The sequence below is a fragment of the Haliotis rufescens genome, unplaced genomic scaffold (genome assembly GCF_023055435.1).
Source record: "Haliotis rufescens isolate VD_foot unplaced genomic scaffold, xgHalRufe1.0.p SCAF_3, whole genome shotgun sequence".
Lineage (NCBI taxonomy): Eukaryota > Metazoa > Mollusca > Gastropoda > Lepetellida > Haliotidae > Haliotis > Haliotis rufescens.
The window spans coordinates 66,400,565-66,427,160 of NW_025964001.1; the positions used below are offsets into that span (position 1 = coordinate 66,400,565).

At 44.8% G+C, this 26,596-nt stretch overlaps 1 protein-coding gene across 1 annotated transcript in view; it reads right to left on the minus strand.

Moving 5' to 3' along the window:
- Nucleotides 1-18,422: 18,422 nt before the first annotated feature.
- LOC124151523 (hepatitis A virus cellular receptor 1-like) overlaps nt 18,423-26,596 on the minus strand; it is a 37,120-nt gene continuing 28,946 nt past the window's right edge. The window contains exon 2 of the mRNA XM_046524040.2: nt 18,423-18,958. Coding sequence (XP_046379996.2) covers nt 18,423-18,958 — 536 coding nt within the window. The remainder of the gene's footprint in view (nt 18,959-26,596) is intronic.

The window sequence follows — 26,596 nt, forward strand, 5'->3', positions numbered from 1 at the left end:
GGTTAAAGCGTACACATAATCTTCCCGAGGCAAGGGAGTTAACTGACTTAAAAAGTCCACTTTCCACCCTTGCCGAACAAGGCTGGAATTCCTGGGCTCGATCGTAGCGCCACCATTGGTTATTACGAGCTACGTCCCTTCTAAGCGTCGCCTATGGACCAATCAGATTCCACCTCTCGTACCACATGCATTTTATTCAAACAAAATGGCGGCGTCTAGTCAAGACGATCTGATCGATAATCAAGATCGATATTGTGATAAAACGGGTCTTACATCGCGAAGTGCATATACGAGTAATCCCGCGAGCACCTTGATTAAAAACATAAAAAAAGATTTGGAAAATATCTGTTGACAACGAGTTGGCGGTGCACATGCTTTTCAAATCCTGCAATCGACCAAAATCTGGATCACAGTTTACGAACCGGATTTCGATTTCGTTGCACGAGTTTGATTGGACTATGCATAGACTCGTAAGTCCAGCCAAACTGTATCTCCATAATGCCAGCCTAGTTCGGCCAGAGTGGAAACTGGACATTTATATTCAGTTAACCCCCTTGCCTCGGGAAGAAAGTACACAGGGGCATTTGCTGATGTGGAATATCTGGTATATTGCTGACTACTGATGTGGTATAGCTGGTATATTGCTGACTACTGACGTGGTACATAACTGGTATATTGCTGACTACTGATGTGGTATAGCTGATATAATGCTGACTACTGATGTGGTATAGCTGGTATAATGCTGACTACTGATGTGGTATAGCTGTCATAATGCTGACTACTGATGTGGTATAGCTGGTATATTGCTGACTACTGATGTGGTATAGCTGTCATAATGCTGACTACTGATGTGGTATAGATGGTATATTGCTAACTACTGATGTGGTATAGCTGTCATATTGCTGAATACTGATGTATTATAGCTGGTATATTGCTGACTACTGATATGGTATAGCTGGTTTTCGCTGACTACTGGTGTGGTATAGCTGATATAATACTGACTACTGACGTGGTATAATTGGTATATTGCTGACTACTGATGTGGTATAGCTGTCTATTTGCTGACTACTGATGTGGTATAGCTGGTATATTTCTGACTACTGATGTTATATAGCTGGTATATTGCTGACTACTGATGTGGTATAGCTGTCATATTGCTGACTACTGATGTGGTATAGCTGTCATAATGCTGACTACTGATGTGGTATAGCTGTCATATTGCTGAATACTGATGTATTATAGCTGGTATATTGCTGACTACTGATATGGTATAGCTGGTATATTGCTGACTACTGGTGTGGTATAGCTGATATAATACTGACTACTGACGTGGTATAATTGGTATATTGCTGACTACTGATGTGGTATAGCTGTATATTTGCTGACTACTGATGTGGTATAGCTGGTATATTTCTGACTACTGATGTTATATAGCTGGTATATTGCTGACCACTGATGTGGTATAGCTGTCATATTGCTGACTTCTGATGTGGTATAGCTGTCATAATGCTGACTACTGATGTGGTATAGCTGGTATATTGCTAACTACTGATGTGGTATAACTGTCATATTGCTGACTACTGACGTGGTATAGCTGATATATTGCTGACTACTGACGTGGTATAGCTGTCATAATGCTGACTACTGATGTGGTATAGCTGGTATATTGCTAACTAATGATGTGGTATAGCTGTTATATTGCTGACTACTGACGTGGTATAGCTGATATATTGCTGACTACTGACGTGGTATAGCTGGTATATTGCTGACTACTGACGTGGTATAGCTGGTATGTTTCTGACGACTGATACGGTATTTGATGGTTATTTATTTTGCTGATTACTGATTACGTCTGAAATACAAGTTACATTTTTGTGTGACAGATTTCCTCATCACACATACCAGGTGACAAATGAAGATGCTGTCTCTAGTGACGACATGGTGACTCTTTGCCCTGATGTCAACCACAACAAGCAAGATCGAGCCCAGTCTAGAAATCTCACAGAGATTCTAATTTGTGACAATCTGCACCCTCGCTAAAATGTGTTTACGTCCATTTTCCCCATATAGAATCTCATACATTCTTAACTAGTGCATTTGATATTTATAACGGAATTGGCGTTATTTACATACCTATAAATGTATTATCAATATGTAATCTAATGATTCGAATCTCGCTCTGATCGCGTCCATCGCCGTGTCTCGCCATGAGAGAAGTCCCTACTGTTTTCCGCTACACCGAACGCTTGATGGCAGCTTGTTCGCGACAACCTAATAAAATTAAATCAGATCTTTCGGTCGTAATAATCCTGTAAATATGTGAAACAATCCAGGCAACGGTAAAATGATAACCAATAGCTTTGAGAAAAACAATATGGACCTTGTTTATAGAGACCGTCTTGTTAGAGATCGATTCCTTCGTGAATAAAACATCAGTTGACCTTTGATATTAACTTGCTTAGTTAATTTCCAAGTCATAACTTAGCTCTCGGGGGATATAGACGATGCGATGTTTCCGATCACAAGCCAAACACGAGTTGTAAATAATGTGTGTAAAATGTTAAACATCACATTAAACAGGGTTGATTTCTCATGGGGTTTTAACCTGTGAGTTTGAATCACGTTGCTGTTGTGTCTGATGTTTAGTTAAATTGACTTCAGTCAGACTTAATTTGTAAACATCGGCACGTTCCTAGGCGATAACGAAACTTTAATACAGAGTATTACCCAAGTCAGACAGACGCAGAACACGCAATACTGTAGTTTGTCTCTATTTCCTGACATTCGTTCGGCTTCGTGGACGTTTTCTGCGCATGCTTGGAATTATATTCTGGAAAGAAATTATACTTTTAATACAGGTTATTGTTTTTAACGTCTCTCTTGACTTGATAGTCAATTTACATGATGCCATTTGGAAGATGATGGCAAATTTTAAAGCTCTTGGTGATCATGTTTCATTGTCAGCATGGATAGGTCGAGGATTTGATTTTTGTTTTAAATTTGCATTACTCCCACTGATTTTTGTCTCCCACTCAGCAGACTTGATGTATCAGCATTTGTTTACAGATTTATGTTTGCTATCAGCTTACGGTAATGTTTTGTTTGTTTAACGCCGCATTCAGCAATGTTCCAGCTATATGACGGTGGTCTGTAAATAATCGAGTCTGACCAGACAATCCAGTGACTAACATCATGAGTATCGACCCACGCAGTTGGGGTACGATGACATGCATCAACTAAGTCAGCAAGACTGACCACCCGATCCCGTTAGTCGCCTCTTACGACAAGCATAGTCGCCTTTTACGGTAAGCATGATTTGCTGAAGACCTATTCTAACCCGGATCTTCACGGGTCCTTTTGGTAATGTGAATTAACTAATGTATGTACGTTGATATGTAAGGTCAAATGACTCCAATAAAACACATTTTGAAATAGCGAAATCAGACAACCAGATCAAGTCAACACTTACATACGTAAAACTATAATCTGTCCTCACGTGTCACAAAAAAACCACATCGTACTTAGACAAATATTGTTAAATCCCATTTTTTGGAAAAGTGATTGTGTGTCGTGAAGCACTTACTAGATAATCTGTCTCAAATTTTAATCGCAGGCCTCGTGCAGAATATTAAAAGGCCATTTAATTTTCTGGGGAGGCTTGGCGTCGATAGGTCATGGGTCGCCTCTCTACATGGCTGCAATATTTCAAAAACGACGTGAGAGCTAACCTCATTAACTACAGGTCATGAGATATACAGAAGCGAGCGTCCTCCATTCCAAGACTTGCAGGAATGACTTACGGATGGCGTGTCCATACTAAAACTCTCTGCCGATTTGTCGCTTCGGAAATATATCGGTAGAATCTTGCACTAAGATTCAATGTGTGTTTCCCGTGCAGAAGGCGTCCTCGGATACTATGCATGTAGTGCGCCGACAAATGAGTGAGTGAGTGAGTGAGTGAGTGAGTTTGGCTTTACGCCGTTTTTAGCAATATTCCAGCAATATCACGGCGGGGGACACGCCGACAAATGAGGTGAGGAGAGGGGAAATGGGGTTGGACGTCCTGTTTTGGATTATTTCATTAATAGCGACGAGCCGGCACGTGAGTATGCCACTAGTACACAGCTAGCATACGGACTCCGTGTCGATAGTCCTCGTTGTATCCCCTTATTCCGCATTCGTGGCAGCGCAACAACAAGTACCATTTTTTAACGTCGTTGCCGTCAATTGGGGATCCGATGGTTACAATGTGGGATCAGCTGCTGACTCACTCATGGGTGTTACCTGTGTACACCTGGGGTATAGCCGTTCAATAGATGCCCCCCTGAATAGATGAAGATTGTATACAGTGACCAACGACACGAAAGCGTTCGTCCTACTAATTGAATAAAAACAAACCCTCCGAAACATTACGCACGGAACAAATGAATGAAATATCACAGAAACACAACTTAGAATCAGTAGCTTCTACAATGTCAATATTAACTGCCCGGCAAAAGAAAGTATACACTTGAAAATTGGATTTGATAAAAATGATTACAAAACGTTACAACAGGCTGAAAACAATCGCCGAAACACTGCGAACTTAAAGTCCTAAACACAACTTTGATACCCGTATCAAATACATCACAATCGAATAAACATTTCTTGTTTGTCTCATTTTTAACCACCATCAAACATGGGTGTACACTTTCTTTTGTCTGTCACTTACTTTCATAATGCAGGCATTGTTTCTAATGCACGGGTTGGGGCGGCCGGGTAGCCTAGTGGTTAAAGCGTTCGCTCGTCACGCCGAAGACCCGGGTTCGATTCCCGACATGGGTACAATGTGTGAAGCCCGTTTCTGGTGTCCCCCGCCGTGATATTGCTCGAATATAGCTAAAAGCGGCGTAAAACCATACTCACTCACTCACTAATGCACGGGTTAACGGTTCCATTACATACGGTGATCTGGTACTTGACTAAATATTCTTTCAAAAGGTCTTCCGTTTGAATTATGAAAATCGACCCATTTTTTTTCAAAATTCAACAAAGAGACCCCGATGTAACCATTAACCTTCCATTGTCCGATCAACAGGCGTCAGAATGATATTTGTGTCTCAGTTCGTGAATTCCAGCGCAAAACGCCGAATAATTATTCATGATTGTTTGAGATACATTTCCAGAATGAATGGCCTTGTCAATATCATGTATGTGATGAGTGATGAAGCCGACAGTTCATCATCGCTGAAACCCAACCATAGCACGTGTCACGTACCCTCAGCACGTGACACCGAACCCTAGCAAGTGACACTCCGCCCTCAACACGTGACACGTGACACGGGGGCTTGTCTTGTCCCTTTATGGTTGACAATTGGATTTCGGAAATTAGAAAGGTAATTGTGGTCACGGGTTCATTATACTAGGATGCTCTGGGTAGCATGTTCTTTTTCATCATCATTAAAGAACATTTAAGCATTCCGTTTTTGTTAGTTCAACTTGCATGGACAATGCTAGCTGATGTTCTCGTCCGTTCACAGGTTATCATCAACGTTTCTACTTGTCAGTGCTGGGGGTTTCGATCGCCCCGCTCGAAAAGTCTGCCAATGCATTTACAACGCTCTTCTGCTCCTCCAGTTGGTCGCACACCATAACTATGTTCTTACAGTCTTCATAGCAGCCTCTCCCTTAATCACTTACACCCGTGACGATCCGGGTTAAAATAAGTCTTCAGCAACCCATGCTTACCGTAAAAGGCGACTATACTTGTAAGAGACGACTATCGGGTGGTCAGACTCGATGACTTGGTTGATACATGTCATCGTATCCCAATTGCGTAGATCGATGCTCATGATATCAATCACTGGATTGTCTGGTCAAGACTCGATTGTTTGTCCACTGGGACATGGGTTATGGCTACATTGGGACATGGGTGATGGCTACATTGGGACATAGGTGATGGTCTCACTGGGATATGGGTGATGGCCACACTGGGACATGGGTCATGGCCACACTGGGACATGGGTGATGGCCTCACTGGGACATTGGTGATGGTCTCACTGGGACATGGGTGATGGCTACATTGGGACATGGGTGATGGCCTCACTTGGACATGGGTGATGGCCTCACTGGGACATGGGTGATGGCCTTACTGGGACATGGGTGATGGTGTCACTGGGACATGGGTGATGGTCTCACTGGGACATGGGTGATGATGTCACTGGGACATGGGTGATGGCCTCACTGGGACATGGGTGATGGCCTCACTGGGACATGGTTGATGGTCTCACTGGGACATGGGTGATGGTGTCACTGGGACATGGGTGATGGTGTCACTGGGACATGGGTGATGGCCACACTTGGACATGGGTGATGGTCTCACTGGGACATGGGTGATGGTCTCACTGGGACATGGGTGATGGTGTCACTGGGACATGGGTGATGGTCACACTGGGACATGGGTGATGGTCTCACTGGGACATGGGTGATGGTCTCACTGGGACATGGGTGATGGCCACACTGGGACATGGGTGATGGCCTCACTGGGACATGGGTGATGACCACACTGGGACATGGGTGATGGCCTCAGTGAGTGAGTGAGTGAGTGAGTATGGTTTTACGCCGCTTTTAGCAATATTCCAGCAATATCACGGCGGGGGACACCAGAAATGGGGATGGCCTCAGTGGGACATGGGTGATGGTCTCACTGGGACATGGGTGATGACCACACCGGGACATGGGTGATGGCCTCAGTGGGACATGGATGATGGTCTCACTGGGACATGGGTGATGGCCTCACTGGGACATGGGTGATGACCACACTGGGACATGGGTGATGGTGTCACTGGGACATGGGTGATGGTCTCACTAGGACATGGGTGATGGCCTCAGTGGGACATGGATGATGGTCTCACTGGGACAACATGGTTGATTGTCTCACTGGGACATTGGTGATGGTGTCACTGGGACATGGGTGATGGTCTCACTGGGACATGGGTGATGACCACACTGGGACATGGGTGATGGCCTCACTGGGACATTGGTGATGGTGATACTGGGACATGGGTGATGGCCTCACTGGGACATGGGTGATGGTCTCACTGGGACATGGGTGATGGTGTCACTGGGACATGGGTGATGGTCTCACTAGGACATGGGTGATGGCCTCAGTGGGACATGGATGATGGTCTCACTGGGACATCGGTGATGGTCTCACTCGGACATGGATGATGGTCTCACTGGGACATGGGTGATGGGAGTGGTATTACAATATTCAATGGCAATAAATAATCTGATGGCAGTGATCAGTATCAAATACAAAAATACACTAATGATAGCAAAAATCAGTGATAATAATATATTCACTCAGCGGCGACGGTTGCCAAGCTTCCGAGATGAGCCTAGGCAGGGAATCCGGGGTGATGAGTGATCCACACACGAAAGCTGGTCTTGGTGCAGTGAAATGTTTGTGAGATAAGAGCGGCACGTCTTGACCCTCCATATATACAGTCTAACTAGCTTCTGGTAATTTCCACACAGTGCAAACACCACATAGAACATTCTACATGTTTCTATAACACAGTCCACGGTATTCCGGAAGTTTATACATCACACTAGCATCTAAATACTAGTATAGTAACTTCCTCAAAACTGCCTACATTAAACATGACTACATTCCTCACTAATTGACCAAAGACAACGCAATTCCGAATCTCAAGATGAACATTGTAATGCACTTTCAATCAGTATTGAACAACAACATACACCGCTATACAACACAATAAATAGTCAGAATTTCAATCTGGCTGACATCACGGCTTTCGACACCAGCAAGTGGAATAATACTGCTGTTGCCCTGACATAGTGTTTAGTGTTTGTTTTACTTAATTGAGATTGCTCTGAAACACACTTGATCATGTTTGACAAGCTGTTGCTCCGATATAGAAAATATACAGTTCTGATGTGTCATTGTTACATGCAGGGATGTGTAGGTTACCTATAGATTGATGTATTTACACAGAAGCCTTTTATGTGAATTGGCTCGTACTTTTGAGGTATCAAATGGAATTAAATACCCGAGCACTAGTGTACAGCGAATGTTAACCTCCTACAATGCTTGTCAGATTTTTGATGACCCTCCCCATGTCGTTGGACATTGACCATCCCTGGAAAGACCCCCCCCCCCCCCCCCCCTCTCTCTCTCTCTCTCTCCCTCCCTCTCTCTCTCTCTCTCTCTCTCTCTCTCTCTCCCTCACACACACAGTGACAGTTGGATTAAATGATAAATAAATACCAAAATACCAAATGCCCCGCTGGGAAATGTGATATCAATGAGAATGCAATTATATTATTATATTATCTCGAAACTGAACGCACATTAATTGCCTCCAGGCAAGTTTTCCGAGAATATCCCATCGTAAAGCAAGGGCGATAACTTTGGATGTGTTTACGTCGTCTGCTAGCTGTCAAGATGAAGATTTTCAAATACACTGGCGCCAATTATGCCGGTAAGATTAATTCGTCCTCAACAAATTGTTCCTCGGGGTACAAAGTGTGATGCACCCGTGTCCCGGCTCGGGGAAAAAGGGCTCACACACAAGGTACAGCCAAACACTAATTGAAAACAAGCCGACCTTGTGTTTGTGGTCTGGTGAACACAGGTCATTGGTCGCTCATGAGCTCAAGATTCACATCTCATTTGCTTGTTTTTTCTCACATTTATTTGATCTATTTGTCAAATTCAACTGAAAACCGGTCCCGCGTCACACGCTTGACACACGCTTGGGTCCCTCGTTGGACACGCCCGTCGCAACCCGCGGAGCACGCGTGTCACATGCGTGTTACACGCGTTCTAAATGCGTGTGAGGGGAACGAACTTCTGGGCAGTAGTGTACATCACAGCCTATACCCGTCGGTAGCGGTCGACATTAATATTACACACTTGCTTATAGAGAGTAAGTATGGTTTTACGCCGCTTTTAGCAAAATTCTAGCAATATCACGGCTGGGAACCCCAGAAATGGGCTTCCCACTTTGTACCAATGTGCGGACTCGAACCCAGGTCTTTGGCGTGCCGAGCGAACGCCTTTACCACTAGACTACCCCACCTCCCCTACCTAAGCTGACATTGTTGACTTTTTCCACGGGTGGCCCAGTCGTCTGAGGCGCCGCGATTCGCTGTGCAGAGTTGCGTCCCTTGGGCACGCCAGAAACCTATGATTGTGGGTTCGAATCCCGGTTCGCCCCGATTATGTTTCTAGATTTGTCAGCTCCATACCCGTGCTCGTGGGTTTCACAGAAGTGGTAAACGTCTGAGACCTGCATCACTTTGGGCTTTCCTCCCACATTAAGCTGACACGCCGCGATATAACTGGAATACTGTTAAAAGCGGCGTTAAACCCAACTCTCTCTCTCTCTCTCTCTGTTGACTCTTTCTGGGTCTGGTATTACAAAGCGGTCTTAATGTTACGTCCTTACCTAACAAAGTTTTACTATTACGTAGCATTAAGATCACTTTGTGAAGCGGGGCCCATGGCTGATGGGGTATCAGCGTCAGTTTAAATAGACTTGTAGTGTCGCGCCAGTGCTGCGTGTACATGAACCGAATCCAGTTTAAGTGCCTCTCCACTCGATTTGGTTCAGTTGTCAAAAAACATTACTCTTCATTTACAGAGTGTATGTAAATAACAATCTGAGTTTGTGTCAACCGAAATCAGTTTAATTTAGATACGCACCACAAAGACTGACGTTATTTACGAAAGCCGATATCAGAATGATCGACACTAAAGTCAATTGAATGGAGTTACGATCGCTTCAAGGTAACAGCTCGTGTCAATCGCTGGTGGACCCCATACAGCGCGTGATAGTAATTAAAGACCACGGTTCCAGGGAAATCAATCAGATTCATCTACACAATGACCAAAGATAGAACTTCATTCACATCTGCTGACTGATTGATATCAATACTATGTGTGATGTAGGTCTTCCGCCAACGCAGGCACAACGAATCGATTATCATGAAGTCAAGGCCAGTGTGTAGCCGAGGACCGTATGACATATATACAAACGCTGAATCAGGTATACCAGCTTCATCTAGGCTGCAGGGGGCGTGCCAGAGGATGGAGACACAGTCAGATGTGCATCGTGTTGAGTTCAACCTAACATACCTGCTGCACAGCATCCAGTGCAATAGTTGCACAATAATGTTTGTTGTTGCACACTTTAACATGTACCGAGTGTTTGTTTTGTTTGTTGTTTAACTCCGCACTCAGCAATATTCCCGCTTTATGACGGCGGTCTGTAAATAATCGAGTCTGGACCAGACAATCCAGTCATTGACATCATGAGCATCACGATATTAAATTTATCGGTTGCACATTATTCTAAATACTTGTAGCAGAAACTATTTGTTTGTTTGATTGTTGTTTAACGCAGCACTCAACGATATTCCAGCTATGCAAATATGAATACGGTTTACAGATTGCATATGCCGTTTGTACAATATTAAATATATTATTTACAGATTATTATATAGGAAGGTGGATACAATATTACATATATGGTCGCATTGCATTAAACTACACTGTGCACGGTATTACACATATTTGGGTACAATAATTTCATGCTTGCACGGTAGCATGTATACCGGATACACACCATGAGACATACTGGTGTTGAATTAATGACTGGCATTTATTGCTATGCTGGTAGCACAATATCATTTATTGTGGAGGCACATGCTGAGCGATACCTGTTGCACAATATTACATAAACTTGCTGCTAAGTATTTAATAGATTGTTGCACCGTATTACATATACTATATCAGTTACGCTAGTTTTAATTTAAATCAAATGTTTCTTATTTTATATGATATTCAGAATGCACAGTATTTGAGATGAGGTGAAATGGGGTATAACGTCGCTTCCAAGATTATTGCACTCATAAAGCGACGTGCAAGCACGTGTGTGTGCGTGTGTGTGTGTGTGTGTGTGTGTGTGTGTGGCTGCTTGTACTAGTCCGGACTGATGCCGATTTATAGTGCTAGCTCACTGAGATACCATGCCGCAGTTTAACATGAATACCCCACTCAGACACAGTATACTGACTCCGAGCCGACCAGTCCTTGGTTTAGTCTTTTAATGCCGAGCGCAAGACAGGGTAACAGCAAGTACCATCTTTAAACGTCTTTTGGTATGACGCGGCCGGGGATCGAACAATATTGCACAATATTGATTATACGATTACACAAACATGAACAAACAAACTTCCTTGTACACAGATTGTACACTGTGAAATGTGGAAATATTGTTGTTGTTGTTGTTGTTGTTGGTTTGTTGTTTAACGCCGCACTCAGCATTATTCCAGCCATATGACGGTGGTCTGTAAATAATCAAGTCTGAACCAGACAATCCAGTGATTGATATCATGAGGTATCATACTGACTCCTCTCTACCCAGGGTCTCATACTGACTCCTCTCTACCCAGGGTCTCATACTGAATCCTCTCCACCCAGGGTCTCATACTGACTCCTCTCTACCCAGGGTCTCATAGTGACTCCTCTCTACCCAGGGTCTCATAGTGACTCCTCTCCACCCAGGGTCTCATACTGACTCCTCTCTACCCAGGGTCTCATAGTGACTCCTCTCCACCCAGGGTCTCATACTGACTCCTCTCTGCCCAGGGTCTCATAGTGACTCCTCTCTCCCCAGGGTCTCATACTGACTCCTCTCTACCCAGGGTCTCATACTGAATCCTCTCTACCCAGGGTCTCATACTGACTCCTCTCTACCCAGGGTCTCTTACTGACTCCTCTCCACCCAGGGTCTCATACTGACTCTTCTCCACCCAGGGTCTCATACTGACTCCTCTCTACCCAGGGTCTCATACTGACTCCTCTGTACCCAGGGTCTCATACTGACTCTTCTCCACCCAGGGTCTCATACTGACTCCTCTCTACCCAGGGACTCATACTGACTCCTCTCTACCCAGGGTCTCATACTGACTCTTCTCCACCCAGGGTCTCATAGTGACTCCTCTCTACCCAGGGTCTCATACTGACTCCTCTGTACCCAGGGTCTCATACTGACTCCTCTCTACCCAGGGTCTCATACTGACTCCTCTGTACCCAGGGTCTCATACTGACTCCTCTCTACCCAGGGTCTCATACTGACTCCTCTGTACCCAGGGTCTCATACTGACTCCTCTGTACCCAGGGTCTCATACTGACTCCTCTGTACCCAGGGTCTCATACTGACTCCTCTCTCCCCAGGGTCTCATACTGACTCCTCTCTACCCAGGGTCTCATACTGACTCCTCTCTACCCAGGGACTCATACTGACTCCTCTGTACCCAGGGTCTCATACTGACTCCTCTCTACCCAGGGTCTCATACTGACTCCTCTCTACCCAGGGTCCTATAGTGACTCCTCTGTACCCAGGGTCTCATACTGACTCCTCTGTACCCAGGGTCTCATACTGACTCCTCTGTACCCAGGGTCTCATACTGACTCCTCTCTACCCAGGATCTCATACTGACTCCTCTCTACCCAGGGTCTCATAGTGACTCCTCTCTACCCAGGGTCTCATACTGACTTCTCTCTACCCAGGGTCTCATACTGACTCCTCTCTACCCAGGGTCTCATAGTGTCTCCTCTCTACCCAGGGTCTCATACTGACTTCTCTCTGCCCAGGGTCTCATACTGACTCCTCTCTACCCAGGGTCTCATACTGACTCCTCTCTACCCAGGGACTCATAGTGACTCCTCTGTACCCAGGGTCTCATACTGACTCCTCTCTACCCAGGGTCTCATACTGACTCCTCTCTACCCAGGGTCTCATACTGACTCCTCTCTACCCAGGGTCTCATACTGACTCCTCTATACCCAGGGTCTCATACTGACTCCTCTCTACCCAGGGTCTCATACTGACTTCTCTCTACCCAGGGTCTCATACTGACTCCTCTCTACCCAGGGTCTCATACTGACTTCTCTCTACCCAGGGTCTCATACTGACTCCTCTGTACCCAGGGTCTCATACTGACTTCTCTCTACCCAGGGTCTCATACTGACTCCTCTGTACCCAGGGTCTCATACTGACTTCTCTCTACCCAGGGTCTCATACTGACTCCTCTGTACCCAGGGTCTCATACTGACTTCTCTCTATCCAGGGTCTCATACTGACTCCTCTGTACCCAGGGTCTCATACTGACTTCTCTCTACCCAGGGTCTCATACTGACTCTTCTCTACCCAGGGTCTCATACTGACTCCTCTGTACCCAGGGTCTCATACTGACTCCTATCTACCAAGGGTCTCATACTGACTCCTCTCTACCCAGGGTCTCATACTGACTCCTCTCTACCCAGGGTCTCATACTGAATCCTCTTTACCCAGGGTCTCATACTGACTCCTCTCTACCCAGGGTCTCATACTGACTCCTCTCTACCCAGGGTCTCATAGTGACTCCTCTCTACCCAGGGTCTCATACTGACTCCTCTCTACCCAGGGTCTCATACTGACTCTTCTCCACCCAGGGTCTCATACTGACTCCTCTGTCCCCAGGATCTCATACTGACTCCTCTCTACCCAGGGTCTCATACTGACTCCTCTCTACCCAGGGTCTCATACTGACTCCTCTGTACCCAGGATCTCATACTGACTCCTCTCTACCCAGGGTCTCATACTGACTCCTCTGTACCCAGGATCTCATACTGACTCCTCTCTACCAAGGGTCTCATACTGACTCCTCTCTACCCAGGGTCTCATACTGACTCCTCTGTACCCAGGATCTCATACTGACTCCTCTATACCCAGGGTCTCATACTGACTCCTTTGTACCCAGGATCTCATACTGACTCCTCTCTACCCAGGGTCTCATACTGACTCCTCTCTACCCAGGGTCTCATACTGACTCCTCTGTACCCAGGATCTCATACTGACTCCTCTGTACCCAGGGTCTCATACTGACTCCTCTGTACCCAGGGTCTCATACTGACTCCTCTGTACCCAGGGTCTCATACTGACTCCTCTCTACCCAGGATCTCATACTGACTCCTCTCTACCCAGGGTCTCATACTGACTCCTCTCTACCCAGGGTCTCATACTGACTCCTCTGTACCCAGGATATCATACTGACTCCTCTGTACTCAGGGTCTCATACTGACTTCTCTCTACCCAGGGTCTCATACTGACTCCTCTGTACCCAGGGTCTCATACTGACTCCTCTCCACCCAGGGTCTCATACTGACTCTTCTCCACCCAGGGTCTCATACTGACTCCTCTCTACCCAGGGTCTCATACTGACTCCTCTCTACCCAGGGTCTCATACTGACTTCTCTCTACCCAGGGTCTCATACTGACTCCTCTGTACCCAGGGTCTCATACTGACTTCTCTCTACCCAGGGTCTCATACTGACTCCTCTGTACCCAGGGTCTCATACTGACTCCTCTCCACCCAGGGTCTCATACTGACTCCTCTCTGCCCAGGGTCTCATACTGACTCCTCTGTACCCAGGGTCTCATACTGACTCTTCTCCACCCAGGGTCTCATACTGACTCCTCTCTGCCCAGGGTCTCATACTGACTCTTCTCCACCCAGGGTCTCATACTGACTCCTCTCTACCCAGGGTCTCATACTGACTTCTCTCTACCCAGGGTCTCATACTGACTCCTCTCTACCCAGGGTCTCATACTGACTCCTCTGTACCCAGGGTCTCATACTGACTCCTCTCTACCCAGGGTCTCATACTGACTCCTCTCTACCCAGGGTCTCATACTGACTTCTCTCTACCCAGGGTCTCATACTGACTCCTCTGTACCCAGGGTCTCATACTGACTTCTCTCTACCCAGGGTCTCATACTGACTCTTCTCTACCCAGGGTCTCATACTGACTCCTCTGTACCCAGGGTCTCATACTGACTTCTCTCTACCCAGGGTCTCATACTGACTCCTCTGTACCCAGGGTCTCATACTGACTCTTCTCTACCCAGGGTCTCATACTGACTCCTCTATACCCAGGGTCTCATACTGACTCCTCTCTAACTCAAAACGTTGATCACGACTGTGTTACCCTTAGATACCCGCAACTTACGGGTAATAGCGACTTGTGGTTACCATAGTAACCTAATAGAAAATAAATATACAGTAAACGATGTTTGTTCGGACCCTTTTCGTCCTAATAACGCCGCCTTTTAAACGATTTGTGTTGGGACTATTGTGAATACACATCCAAAGTTCTCCCCAGCCATGACTGTTTAATCCGCAAAAAATAGACCCGTGAAGATCCGGGTTAGAATAGGTCTTCAGCAACCCCTTGCTTGCCGTAAGAGGCGACTATGCTTGTCGTAAGAGGCGATTAACGGGATCGGGTAGTCAGACTCGCTGACTTGGTTGATTCATGTCATCGTATCCCAATTGCGTAGATCGATGCTCATGATGTTAATCACTGGATTGTCTGGTTCAGACCCGATTATTTACAGCTCGCCGTCATATAGCTGGAATATTTCTGCATGCGGCGTGAAACAACAAAAAACAAACATAATATGTTACTCAGGACAAAGTATCCATATTCAGCCACATCCTGTCACACAAGTGGCTCGTGCAGACAGAGCGCCTGTCAGCGCCACTCATAATGTGTTGCACATTTCACGTTGATGAGATTTGCGTTATGCGCTTTCCCTGCGCTGTTAATGAAATGTGCTGTCGTGGCGCTGAAGTTATCAAATCGGGTGCCAAGCCCACTCTCTAGGCATCTGGCATACCACTTAATTTGTCTTGGCATCCCATTTTAGAAATCTGACTTATGTCGGTGCCAACAGCTGGTACCAGTAAATTACTCTGAGATTTGGCATAAAATGCATGATCATGCGTGCTCATATGCTCAGAGCTAAAAAGAGAAGAAACATAAATTTTAACATTCAAATATTGGCATCCACATACCAGATAAACATTATATGGCATTCAGCGCACTGCACTGCGGCATCCAGAATGACACTTGACAGGTCTTGGTATCCGACGTACAAAATGGCGTTGGCATCTTCATGAATGGGTTGACAATACAGAATTTGTTTACAGGAGAAACAAAATCCGAGATTACCAGAAGAATAAATAAAAATGAAGAAGAAAGAAAGAAAGAAAAAGAAGCAGAAAGAAGGAAAGAAGTAGTAAGATGAAGAGGAGAAGAAGAAGAAGTGAGTGAGTGAGTGAGTTGTGTTTAACGCCGCTTTTAACAGTATTCCAGTTATATCACAGCGTGCCAGCTTAATGTGGGAGGAAAGTCCGAAGTGATGCAGGTCTCAGACGTTTACCACTTCGGTGAAACCCAGGACCACGGGTATGGTGCTGACAAACCAAGAAACATAATCGGGGCGAACCGGGATTCGAACCCACAATCATAGGTTTCTGGCGTGCCCAAGGGACGCAACTCTGCACAGCGAATCGCGGCGCCTTAGACGACTGGGCCACCCGCGCCCCCTGGATTTTAAGTGATATTGGATGCGTAGCTGATGCGGGTGATGAGTTTAGTTCCAGTCTCAACTATGGCCTCTAACCTACCGGTTTAGCAGAACCTGGTGCCATCCGAAATGAAGACCTTATTCGACCTTTTAGATGGATATACATTATTAAGGCTATTGTAATGCGTTTAAAACTGTGAGATTTATGCTGATTTGTCACGTGGTTATTGGGAAAATGTCATCATTTTCTCCCCAGGCGTGAATGGTACCTCCACAACAATGGCCTATTTTCACATCAGGAGTTCCGGAATTTACATACATGTAGATTACTTTTAGAGAACATCTTGAGTATATCATTTACTCGCAGTAACAACGGCCCTTCTTGTGTGTGTTTTTGTATTTGCGTAGTGAATGAGTTGTCTTCACGCAGCACTTTAGTTATATCACAGCGTGTCAGCTTAATGTGGAAAAAACACTTCTGGAACATTTACTGCTTTTCGTGAAGCCCATGATCACGGCACTGCTTCTGAATGTTATTTTCTTGGAGCAAACTCAAACTATCTGTGTGTAAGATAGTGATGTCTATCACATGCTGAAACATATGGAACGGTTTAGTTGTTGCTTTGAAGACGAACAACTAGTTGCTACAACTACTGTAATTCGACTCTTCTGATGCGACATTCCGTAAACCGGCACCGCAGGAATGTTTGCTGCACGTGATGTTCGTCATTAGCTAATAATGGAGTAATCATTCATTCATATGACCTGTGCAACAACGCAGTGTGGATTCCGGATAGATAGAGTGTATGGATCGTTGAAATGTTCTCATTTAACATGTCCACCACAAATTGTTGAAAATGTCGAGATTTCAAAAGATGATAACGTAGGAAGTTCGGTGTTTAGTTGCATCTACCGTGGTTGTTTTAGTTTTAAAAAGCAACCGCCACAGTTGTCACCATTACAACGACAAACATCTACACTGTTGTTACCGTATCAGCTACCACAACGACAAACATCTACACTGTTGTTACCGTATCAGCTACCACAACGACAAACATCTACACTGTTGTTACCGTATCAGCTACCACAACGACAAACATCTACACTGTTGTTACCGTATCAGCTACCACAACGACAAACATCTACACTGTTGTTACCGTATCAGCTACAACGACAAACATCTACACTGGCATTACCGTAACAGCTACCACAACGACAAACAACTACACTGTTGTTACCGTAACAGCTACCACAACGACAAACAACTACACTGTTGTTACCGTAACGACAAACATCTACACTGTTGTTACCGTAACAGCTACAACGACAAACATCTACACTGGCATTACCGTAACAGCTACAACAACGACAAACAACTTCAATGTTGTTACCGTAAAAGCTACAGCAACGACAAACATCTACACTGTTGTTACCGTAACAGCTACAACAACGACAAACAACTGCACTGTTGTTACCGAAACAGCTACCACTACGACAAACATCTACACTGTTGTTCCCGTAACAGCTACCACAACGACAAACAACTGCACTGTTGTTACCGTAACAGCTACAACGACAAACATCTACACTGTTGTTACCGTAACAGCTACCACAACGACAAACATCTACACTGTTGTTCCCGTAACAGCTACAACAACGACAAACAACTACACTGTTGTTACCGTAACAGCTACCACAACGACAAACAACTGCACTGTTGTTACCGTAACAGCTACAACAACGACAAACATCTACACTGTTGTTACCATAACAGCTACAACGACAAACATCTACACTGTTGTTACCGTAACAGCTACAACGACAAACATCTACACTGTTGTTACCGTAACAGCTACAACAACGACAAACAACTACACTGTTGTTACCGAAAACAGCTACCACAACGACAAACATCTACACTGTTGTTACCGTAACAGCTACAACGACTAACATCTACTCTGTTGTTACCGTAACAGCTACAACAACGACAAACATCTACGCTGTCATTATCGTAGCCACAATAGTTATGTTGATGGTTTTTGTGGTGGGCGTGGTAGTTATGATGATGGTTGTTGTGGTGGGCGTGGTTGTTATAATGATGGTTGTTGTGGTGGGCGTGGTAGTTATGATGATGGTTGTTGAGATGGGCGTGGTAGTTATGATGATGGTTGTTGTGGTGGGCGTGGTAGTTATGATGATGGTTGTTGTGGTGGGCGTGGTAGTTATGATGATGGTTGTTGTGGTGGGCGTGGTAGTTATGATGATGGTTGTTGGGGTGGGCGTGGTAGTCATGATGATGGTTGTTGTGATGGGCTTGGTAGTTATAATGATGGTTGTTGTGTTGGGCGTGGTAGTTATGATGATGGTTGTTGTGGTGGGCGTGGTAGTTATGATGATGGTTGTTGTGGTGGGCGTGGTAGTTATGATGATGGCTGTTGTGGTGGGCGTGGTAGTTATGATGATGGCTGTTGTGGTGGGCGTGGTAGTTATGATGATGGCTGTTGAGGTGGGCGTGGTAGTTATGATGATGGCTGTTGTGGTGGGCGTGGTAGTTATGATGATGGTTGTTGTGGTGGGCCATTGTGGTAGATGTTATGGTAATGACAATGCAGATGTTTGTTGTTCTGTTAGGTATTCAGGTAATGGTGTACTGCCACGCCCACCACAACCACCATCATCGACAGTATTACCACGCACACCACAACAACCATCACTGTAACTACTACCAAGCCCATCACAACCACCATCATGACTACTTCGACGCCCACTACAACCACCATCATCGTCACTATTACCACACCCACCACAACAACCATCATTGTCGTTACAACCACGCCGGTTCGCCCCAATTATGTTTCTAGGTTTGTCAGCACCATACCCTTGCTCGTGGGTTTCACCGAAGTGGTAAACGTCGGAGACCTGCATCACCTCAGGCCTTCCTTCCACATTAAGCTGACACGCCGTGATATAACTGGAATAATGCTAAAAGCGGCGTTAAACCCAACTCACTCACTCACTCACTACAACCACGCCTAACACAACCACCATCATAACTACTACCACGCCCACCACCATCGTCACTATTACCACGCCCATCACAACAACCATCATTGTCGTTACAACCACCCCCATCACAACAACCATCATCGTCACTATTACCACGCCCATCACAACAACCCTCACTGTCGCTACTACCACGCCCATCACAACCACCATCATAATAACTACCACGCCCACCACAACCACCATCATCGTAACTATTACCACGCCCATCACAACCATCATAACTGTAGCCACGCCCATCACAACAACCATCATCATAACTACTACCACACCAATCACAACAACCATCATCATAACTACTACCACACCCATCACAACAACCATCATAACTATTACAACGCCCATCACAACAACCATCATTACTACTGCCACACCCATCACAACAACCATCATTACTACTGCCATGCCCACCACAACAACCATCATAACTAATACCACGCCCATCACAACAACCATCATAACTATTACCACGCCCATGACAACAACCATCATTACTACTGCCACGCCCACCACAACAGCCTTGACAACTATTACCATGCCCATCACAACAACCATCATAACTCCTACCACACCCATCACAACAACCATCACAACTATTACCACGCCCATCACAACAACCATCACAACTACTACCACGCCCATCACAACAACCATCACAACTACTACCACGCCCATCACAACAACCATCATAACTCCTACCACACCCATCACAACAACCATCATAACTCCTACCACACCCATCACAACAACCATCACAACTACTACCACGCCCATCACAACAACCATCATAACTATTACCACACCCATCACAACAACCATCATTACTACTGCCACGCCCACCACAACAGACTTGATAACTATTACCACGCCCATCACAACAACCATCATAACTACTAGCACGCCCATCACAACAACCATCATAACTATTACCACGCCCATCACAACCATCATAACTATTACCACACCCATCACAACAACCATCATAAATATTACCACGCCCATCACAACAACCATCATAACTACTACCACGCTCATCACAACAACCATCATAACTACTACCTCGCCCAACACAACAACCATCATAACTATTACCACGCCCATCACAACAACCATCCTAGCTACTACCTCGCCCAACACAACAACCATCATAACTACTACCACGCCCATCATAACTACTACACGCCCATCACAACAACCATCATAACTACTACCACGCCCATCATAACTATTACCACGCCTATCACAACAACCATCATAACTATTACCACGCCCACCACAACAACCATCATAACTACTACCACGCCCACCACAACAACCATCAACTACTATCTGATCGCGACAACCACCCTTATAACTACTACCCTACCACGTTTTACCATTTCCCTAGGATCTAATACTACATTCGCCACCATCGCCAGGCGTATTACCACGCCGACAGCACAACTAGATTTATGTCTACAAAATAACGTAGCAATCGCACGCATGGACCGTCGTTTTAGACTTGGAGCCATGTGGAAACGATTATGGTATTTGCAGATAAGTCGGTATGTGAGTAATGCTCAAACATTATTAACTATAGGTCTAGCATAATCAACCTTTAATCAACCTCCTCGATATAACTACATACTTTAGAAATTATCGGGCGGCGAAGATCGCCTGCAGCACCATTAGGCTTGACCTCTGGTCAACGTCCTTGAAGTCATCCTGGTTTTCAGTACGATAATTATATATGTTCTACTTAATAACACATCATTCTGGCACTTCAACAACAAGGCTAGCTAATTTTCTTTCTGATCAAACACTTCTTTAATACGATTGTCGTATAATAAACCGCGCACTTTTCTTGTTCCCTTTGTAGTACGTGTCGGTTAGGTTGCACAATGGTATTTACACTGAGCAATATGAGGAATTAACGTAACAGTAACAGCAGGTTTGGTCCCCCTGCTTTGTGTGTGTCGGCATGCAGGGATGGTAGTGGATGCAGCCCTGCGTGGGACGTTAATAGGTATAATTCCTGGAGAATAGACACTGTTATTTTTCCCCGCCAAGAAGTGGAATGGGGATATAGGAATCGGTGTTGTCCGTCCTTCCGTCCGTCACGTTTAGTTTCCGGAGCAGAACTAAAAAACAAAGAGATATTTTAACCAAACTTGGCACATAGATAGGTCTACTGGTGAACTGGTGCCTTTTGATAGTTTGGGAATTTTGAAAAGATATTTGTCGAGTTTCCATGGCAATGACAATGACTTAGACTGAAAATGGCGGTAGTGCTCGTTTCCGGAGCAGATCTTGAAAACCGTACAATATTTCGTGCCTTGCACACAACCGAACATGTCATATTGGCGGGGGATATAAGTATTTCATGTTTGTTTAAAATTGGACTGAGGAATGATGTCAGTGCAATTTTGTTTTCAGATCATAAGGTACCTTGCTACAACATACTCATACCCATCGGAATATAGAGGATGTTGTAAGGCCCTGCATGATGATCTACAGTTCTCATGAATAATATACTACTCAAATTTTGTTAGGGACATTGTTGGTGTCAAGGTAACGACTAAATAGAGATGATTGCTTGTAGATCTTATTTTGTTCTCAAGTCCATATACTGCCCTGTTAGTTTCCTAAACTCTCTTTATAAGCATCTTCTTTGCCCACAGGTAAAATACCCAGGGTAAATATAACCACGTGGACAAAGTTTAAAAAGTGGTGTTTATATGCACTGTGTTTTATGGAAGGTGTTTTTTTTAATGTTGAACAATAATTGTAACTGCGTTTATTTTGGGATTCTGAAGTCGCTCATTGCATTGTTTGTTTGTTTGTTTGTTTGTTTATGTGTTGTTTAACGCCGCACTCCATATTCCAGCTATATGACGGTGGTCTGTAAATAATCGAATCTGGACCAGACAATCCAGTGATTGATATCATCAGCATCGATCCATGCAGATGGGATACGATGACAGGCATCAACTTAGTCAGCGAGTCTGACCCCCCGATCCCTTTAGTCGCCTTTTACGACAAGCATGGGTTGCTGAAGACCTGTTCCAGCCCGGATCTTCACGGGTCTCAATGCATTGTGTTTGGACAGCCGTCAGGAAGTTACTATATTTGGATGCTAGTGTGCTCGGAGAAGGAAAATGCAACGTTTAACACAGGCATTTGCTTTGCCATAAGCTTGTCTTTTCTTTGAGAAAGATAAATCTGGATGAAAGAAAGAAGCAGAAGTTGGTGGAACCGTATTGTTTTAATACATTTGATGAAGATCAATGGCTTGACAATTTCAGGATGTTTCAAGCCTTGTTTGAAGTCATCTACCTACAGTTGGAATGACATTTACGCCTTTCATCAGGCCTTAGAGAATTCCTTGATTCCTGAACACCGTGTTGCAGTAGATGTGTACTACTTTGTTTAAAAGATGGAAGAAGTCGCGTTGATTTTGTGAAACGTTATCTGATTGGACTATCGATATGCGCGATAGTCCAGTCATATTAAGAACAGTTAAGTTGGAAGGTGTGGCAAGGATGGAAAGAAGACTTTGATAAAAAGGCTAGTGGACGCTCCTGCTTCGGGAAGATGGTTCGTAATAGCCAGGTCAACAGTATGTATCTGCGTCAATGAACTGGTCAGATTGCCACGTGGAGAAGCTATGAAGGGGGTTATTGGTGGACATAAAGACAAATGGAACCTACCGAGCTGTGCAGGAGCAAACTATGCTACACGTGTTCCCATTATTGCTCCCAACTATTGCCACACCGACTTTGTGAACAAAAAAGAGTGGTACTCAATCTTTATACAGGCTCTGTGTGATGATAAATACTGATTCACAGATGTCTTCACTGGCTGGTCTGGCCGAGTGTGTGATGCAAGAGCGTTTACCAACTCTACTACAAAAACCCCCTTCCAACGTCACCTGAGCGAGGAACGCCAGTTGGGCAGGACAATGCTCTTGTGGACATGCCGTTCTTTCTCATTGACGACCCGGCCAACCCATTGACTTCCTGGCTCCTGAAACCATGCACTTACCTACCTATACAGGGAACCTGACAGTAGAACAGTCGTACTTAGCAATGCCCGTATGACGATTGAGAACATATTCGGACTGTTCAAAGGAAGATGGAGGCGTTACCCTAAGAGGGTTGACGTTGATGTCAATTTTGGATTCAATCCTTGTGGCTGCGGCTGTCGATCTACACAACCTGTAACCAACAAAGATCAGCCCTACCTACTAGACTGGCATGATGCAGTCCGAGATCCACACACAGACCAACAGGGACCACAGACAACGTAGGAATCCTACATGCAAGTGGCACAGAGATACACCGAGATCAGAGATACATTGACCCTTCAGTTTAGCAGGGATGGCAATTGAAGAAGAACAAAGACAAGTTGGATAATTAGATTGATATTTAATCTGAAATGAAATGTTGTTCTTTGACATCTATTATCTATAAACAAATACCCTATATCGTAGTATTACTGTTATAAATATGAAAGTATAGCTTTAATCACTGTATAATTGCAAAACAGAGAATATGGTAGGGCAAATGCCGGAAAGCGTTTATATGCACATAATATCATCTGATTTTAATGAGATTGCACCCACTCCAACATTATAGCTCCCTGAACGAAATGTCGAAAAACAATGTTTGGCGTCATAAAGGCAATAAACGGAATTGTTTGTGTTTATAAAGACTGTGTTGTGGGTTTTAACTCTTAAAAAGGTCAGTTATTTTTATTGAATTAATTCACAGGGAATGTTAAGAGTTAGCATTTAACGAGAAATATATATATATTTTTTTTATATTAAAAACATGACTGAAACCTATTTCATAAAAAAGCAATATTGAAAACTACAATAATGGTGCCATAAATTTAAATACATGTCGGAAATTATTGAAGAAAAGTAGTCAACGGTCGTATTAAAGAGCTATAAAAATCCTACTAATTCTTTGTTTATTTCATTGCGGCGGGTGTTTGGTTGTGGTTCAGGAACCTGACGCAACTACAGCATTGAACTCATCTCCCCTCATGTGGGTTTATTGAACCTGGGACGACCGCCATGTACTGTACATGGTGTTTATGACTCTACCTAAACCAATATAAATCCAAGCCCGTGTTATTAGATTTCGTCTCCATTCCGTATTGTTAGGGATCTTTGAAGCATCCTTACTGGATTTTACACTAGATTGGGTCAGCGTTCGTTTCAGAATATCTTCAAGATTAGACGGCTCTCTGAAACTGACATACGGATAAGAAACAGTCTCTTTCTCCTTTCATTCCACTGCCACTGTCTTATTTGGAGTGTTTTTGTTTTAAAGCCGTTGACTCGAAGGTCGGTAGTTACATACGACAATATATCCTGTCCTGTTGGAGTTAACAGACACAACGAAATGGGGTTTAACGTCGCGTCCAAGATTATTGCACTTATATAGCGACGTTTATGTATGTGTGTGTGTTTGTGTGGCTGCTTGTACTAGTCCGGACTGATGCCGATTTATAGTGCTAGCTCACTGAGATACCATGCCGCAGTTTAACATGAATACCCCACTCCGACACAGTATACTGACTCCGAGCCGACCAGTCCTTGTTTTAGCCCCTTAATGCCGAGCGCCAGGGTAACAACAAGTACCACCTGTTAACGTCTTTTGGTATGACGCGGTCGGAGATCGAACCCAGGACCTTCCGCTCTCCAGGCGGACGCTCTACCACTAGACCACGGAGGCGGTCTAGCCTATATCAGTGCTATATCATGACTACATGACGACTATATCATTATCACGGCTATAACGTCTTATCGTGGTTATATAACTACAATTACACGCTACGTCAGGGATTATCAGAGCCACACCACATATATACCACAGCAGCTAGAACCTCACTTCTATCATGGTCATATGAAGGCGAAACCATGACCATATAACAGCTATATGAAGGCTATAGCACGGCTGTGTCGTGGCTATATCACGTCGTAAGTAATCATATGTATGTAATGGTCATTAGCTCCGACCGCCTCCGTGGTCTAGTGGTAGAGCGTCCGACCGGAGAGCGGAAGGTCCGGGGTTCGATTCCCGACCGCGTCATACCAAAAGACGTTAAAAGATGGTACTTGTTGTTACCCTGTCTGGCGCTCGGCATTAAGGGGCTAAAACAAGGACTGGTCGGCTCGGAGTCAGTATAGTGTGTCTGAGTGGGGTATTCATGTTAAACTGCGGCATGGTATCTCAGTGAGCTAGCACTATAAATCGGCATCAGTCCGGACTAGTACAAGCAGCCACACACACACATACACGTACATGCACGTCGCTATATAAGTGCAATAATCTTGGACGCGACGTTAAACCCCATTTCACCTCACCTCACCTCATTAGCTCCAGGGGACACACTGTCTGTATCTACCTGTATCTACCTAGCGCCTGCACTAGTTTGGAAATATTGTGTTACACGTGTCTACCTGCACACATCCATTGTCGATAAACGTATCAACTCTTTGCATTGTGTAACTCGAAGACCTCAGATGTTGGTTGGTTGGTTTGTTGTTTAACGCCGCACTCAGCAATAGTCCAGCTATATGACGTAGGTCTGTAAATAATCGAGTCTAGACCAGACAATCCAGTGATTGATACCATGAGCATTGATCCACGCAATTGCGATCGATGACATACTTCAACCAAGTCATCGAGCCTGACCACCCGATCCCGTTAGTCGTCTCTCACGACAAGCATAGTCGCTTTTTACGGCAAGCATGGGTTGCTGAAGACCTATTCTACCCCGGATCTTCACGGGTATCCTCAGATGTACTGTAAGCATATTTGTCCCGTGAAGATTCCGGGTTAGAACTGGTCTTCAGCAACCCATGCTTGTTGTAAGAGGCGACTGACGGGATAGATCGATGCTCATGATGTCAATCACTGGATTTTCTGGTCCAGACTCGATTATTTACAGACCGCCGTCATACAGCTGTAATATGGCTTAAAGAAAAAAGTAAACAATATTCCGGGGCGGTCGGGTAGCATAGTGGTTAAAGCCTCCGCTCGTCACACTGAGGACCCGGGTTCGATTCCCGACATGGATACAATTAGTGAAGCCCATTTCTGGTGTACCCCGCC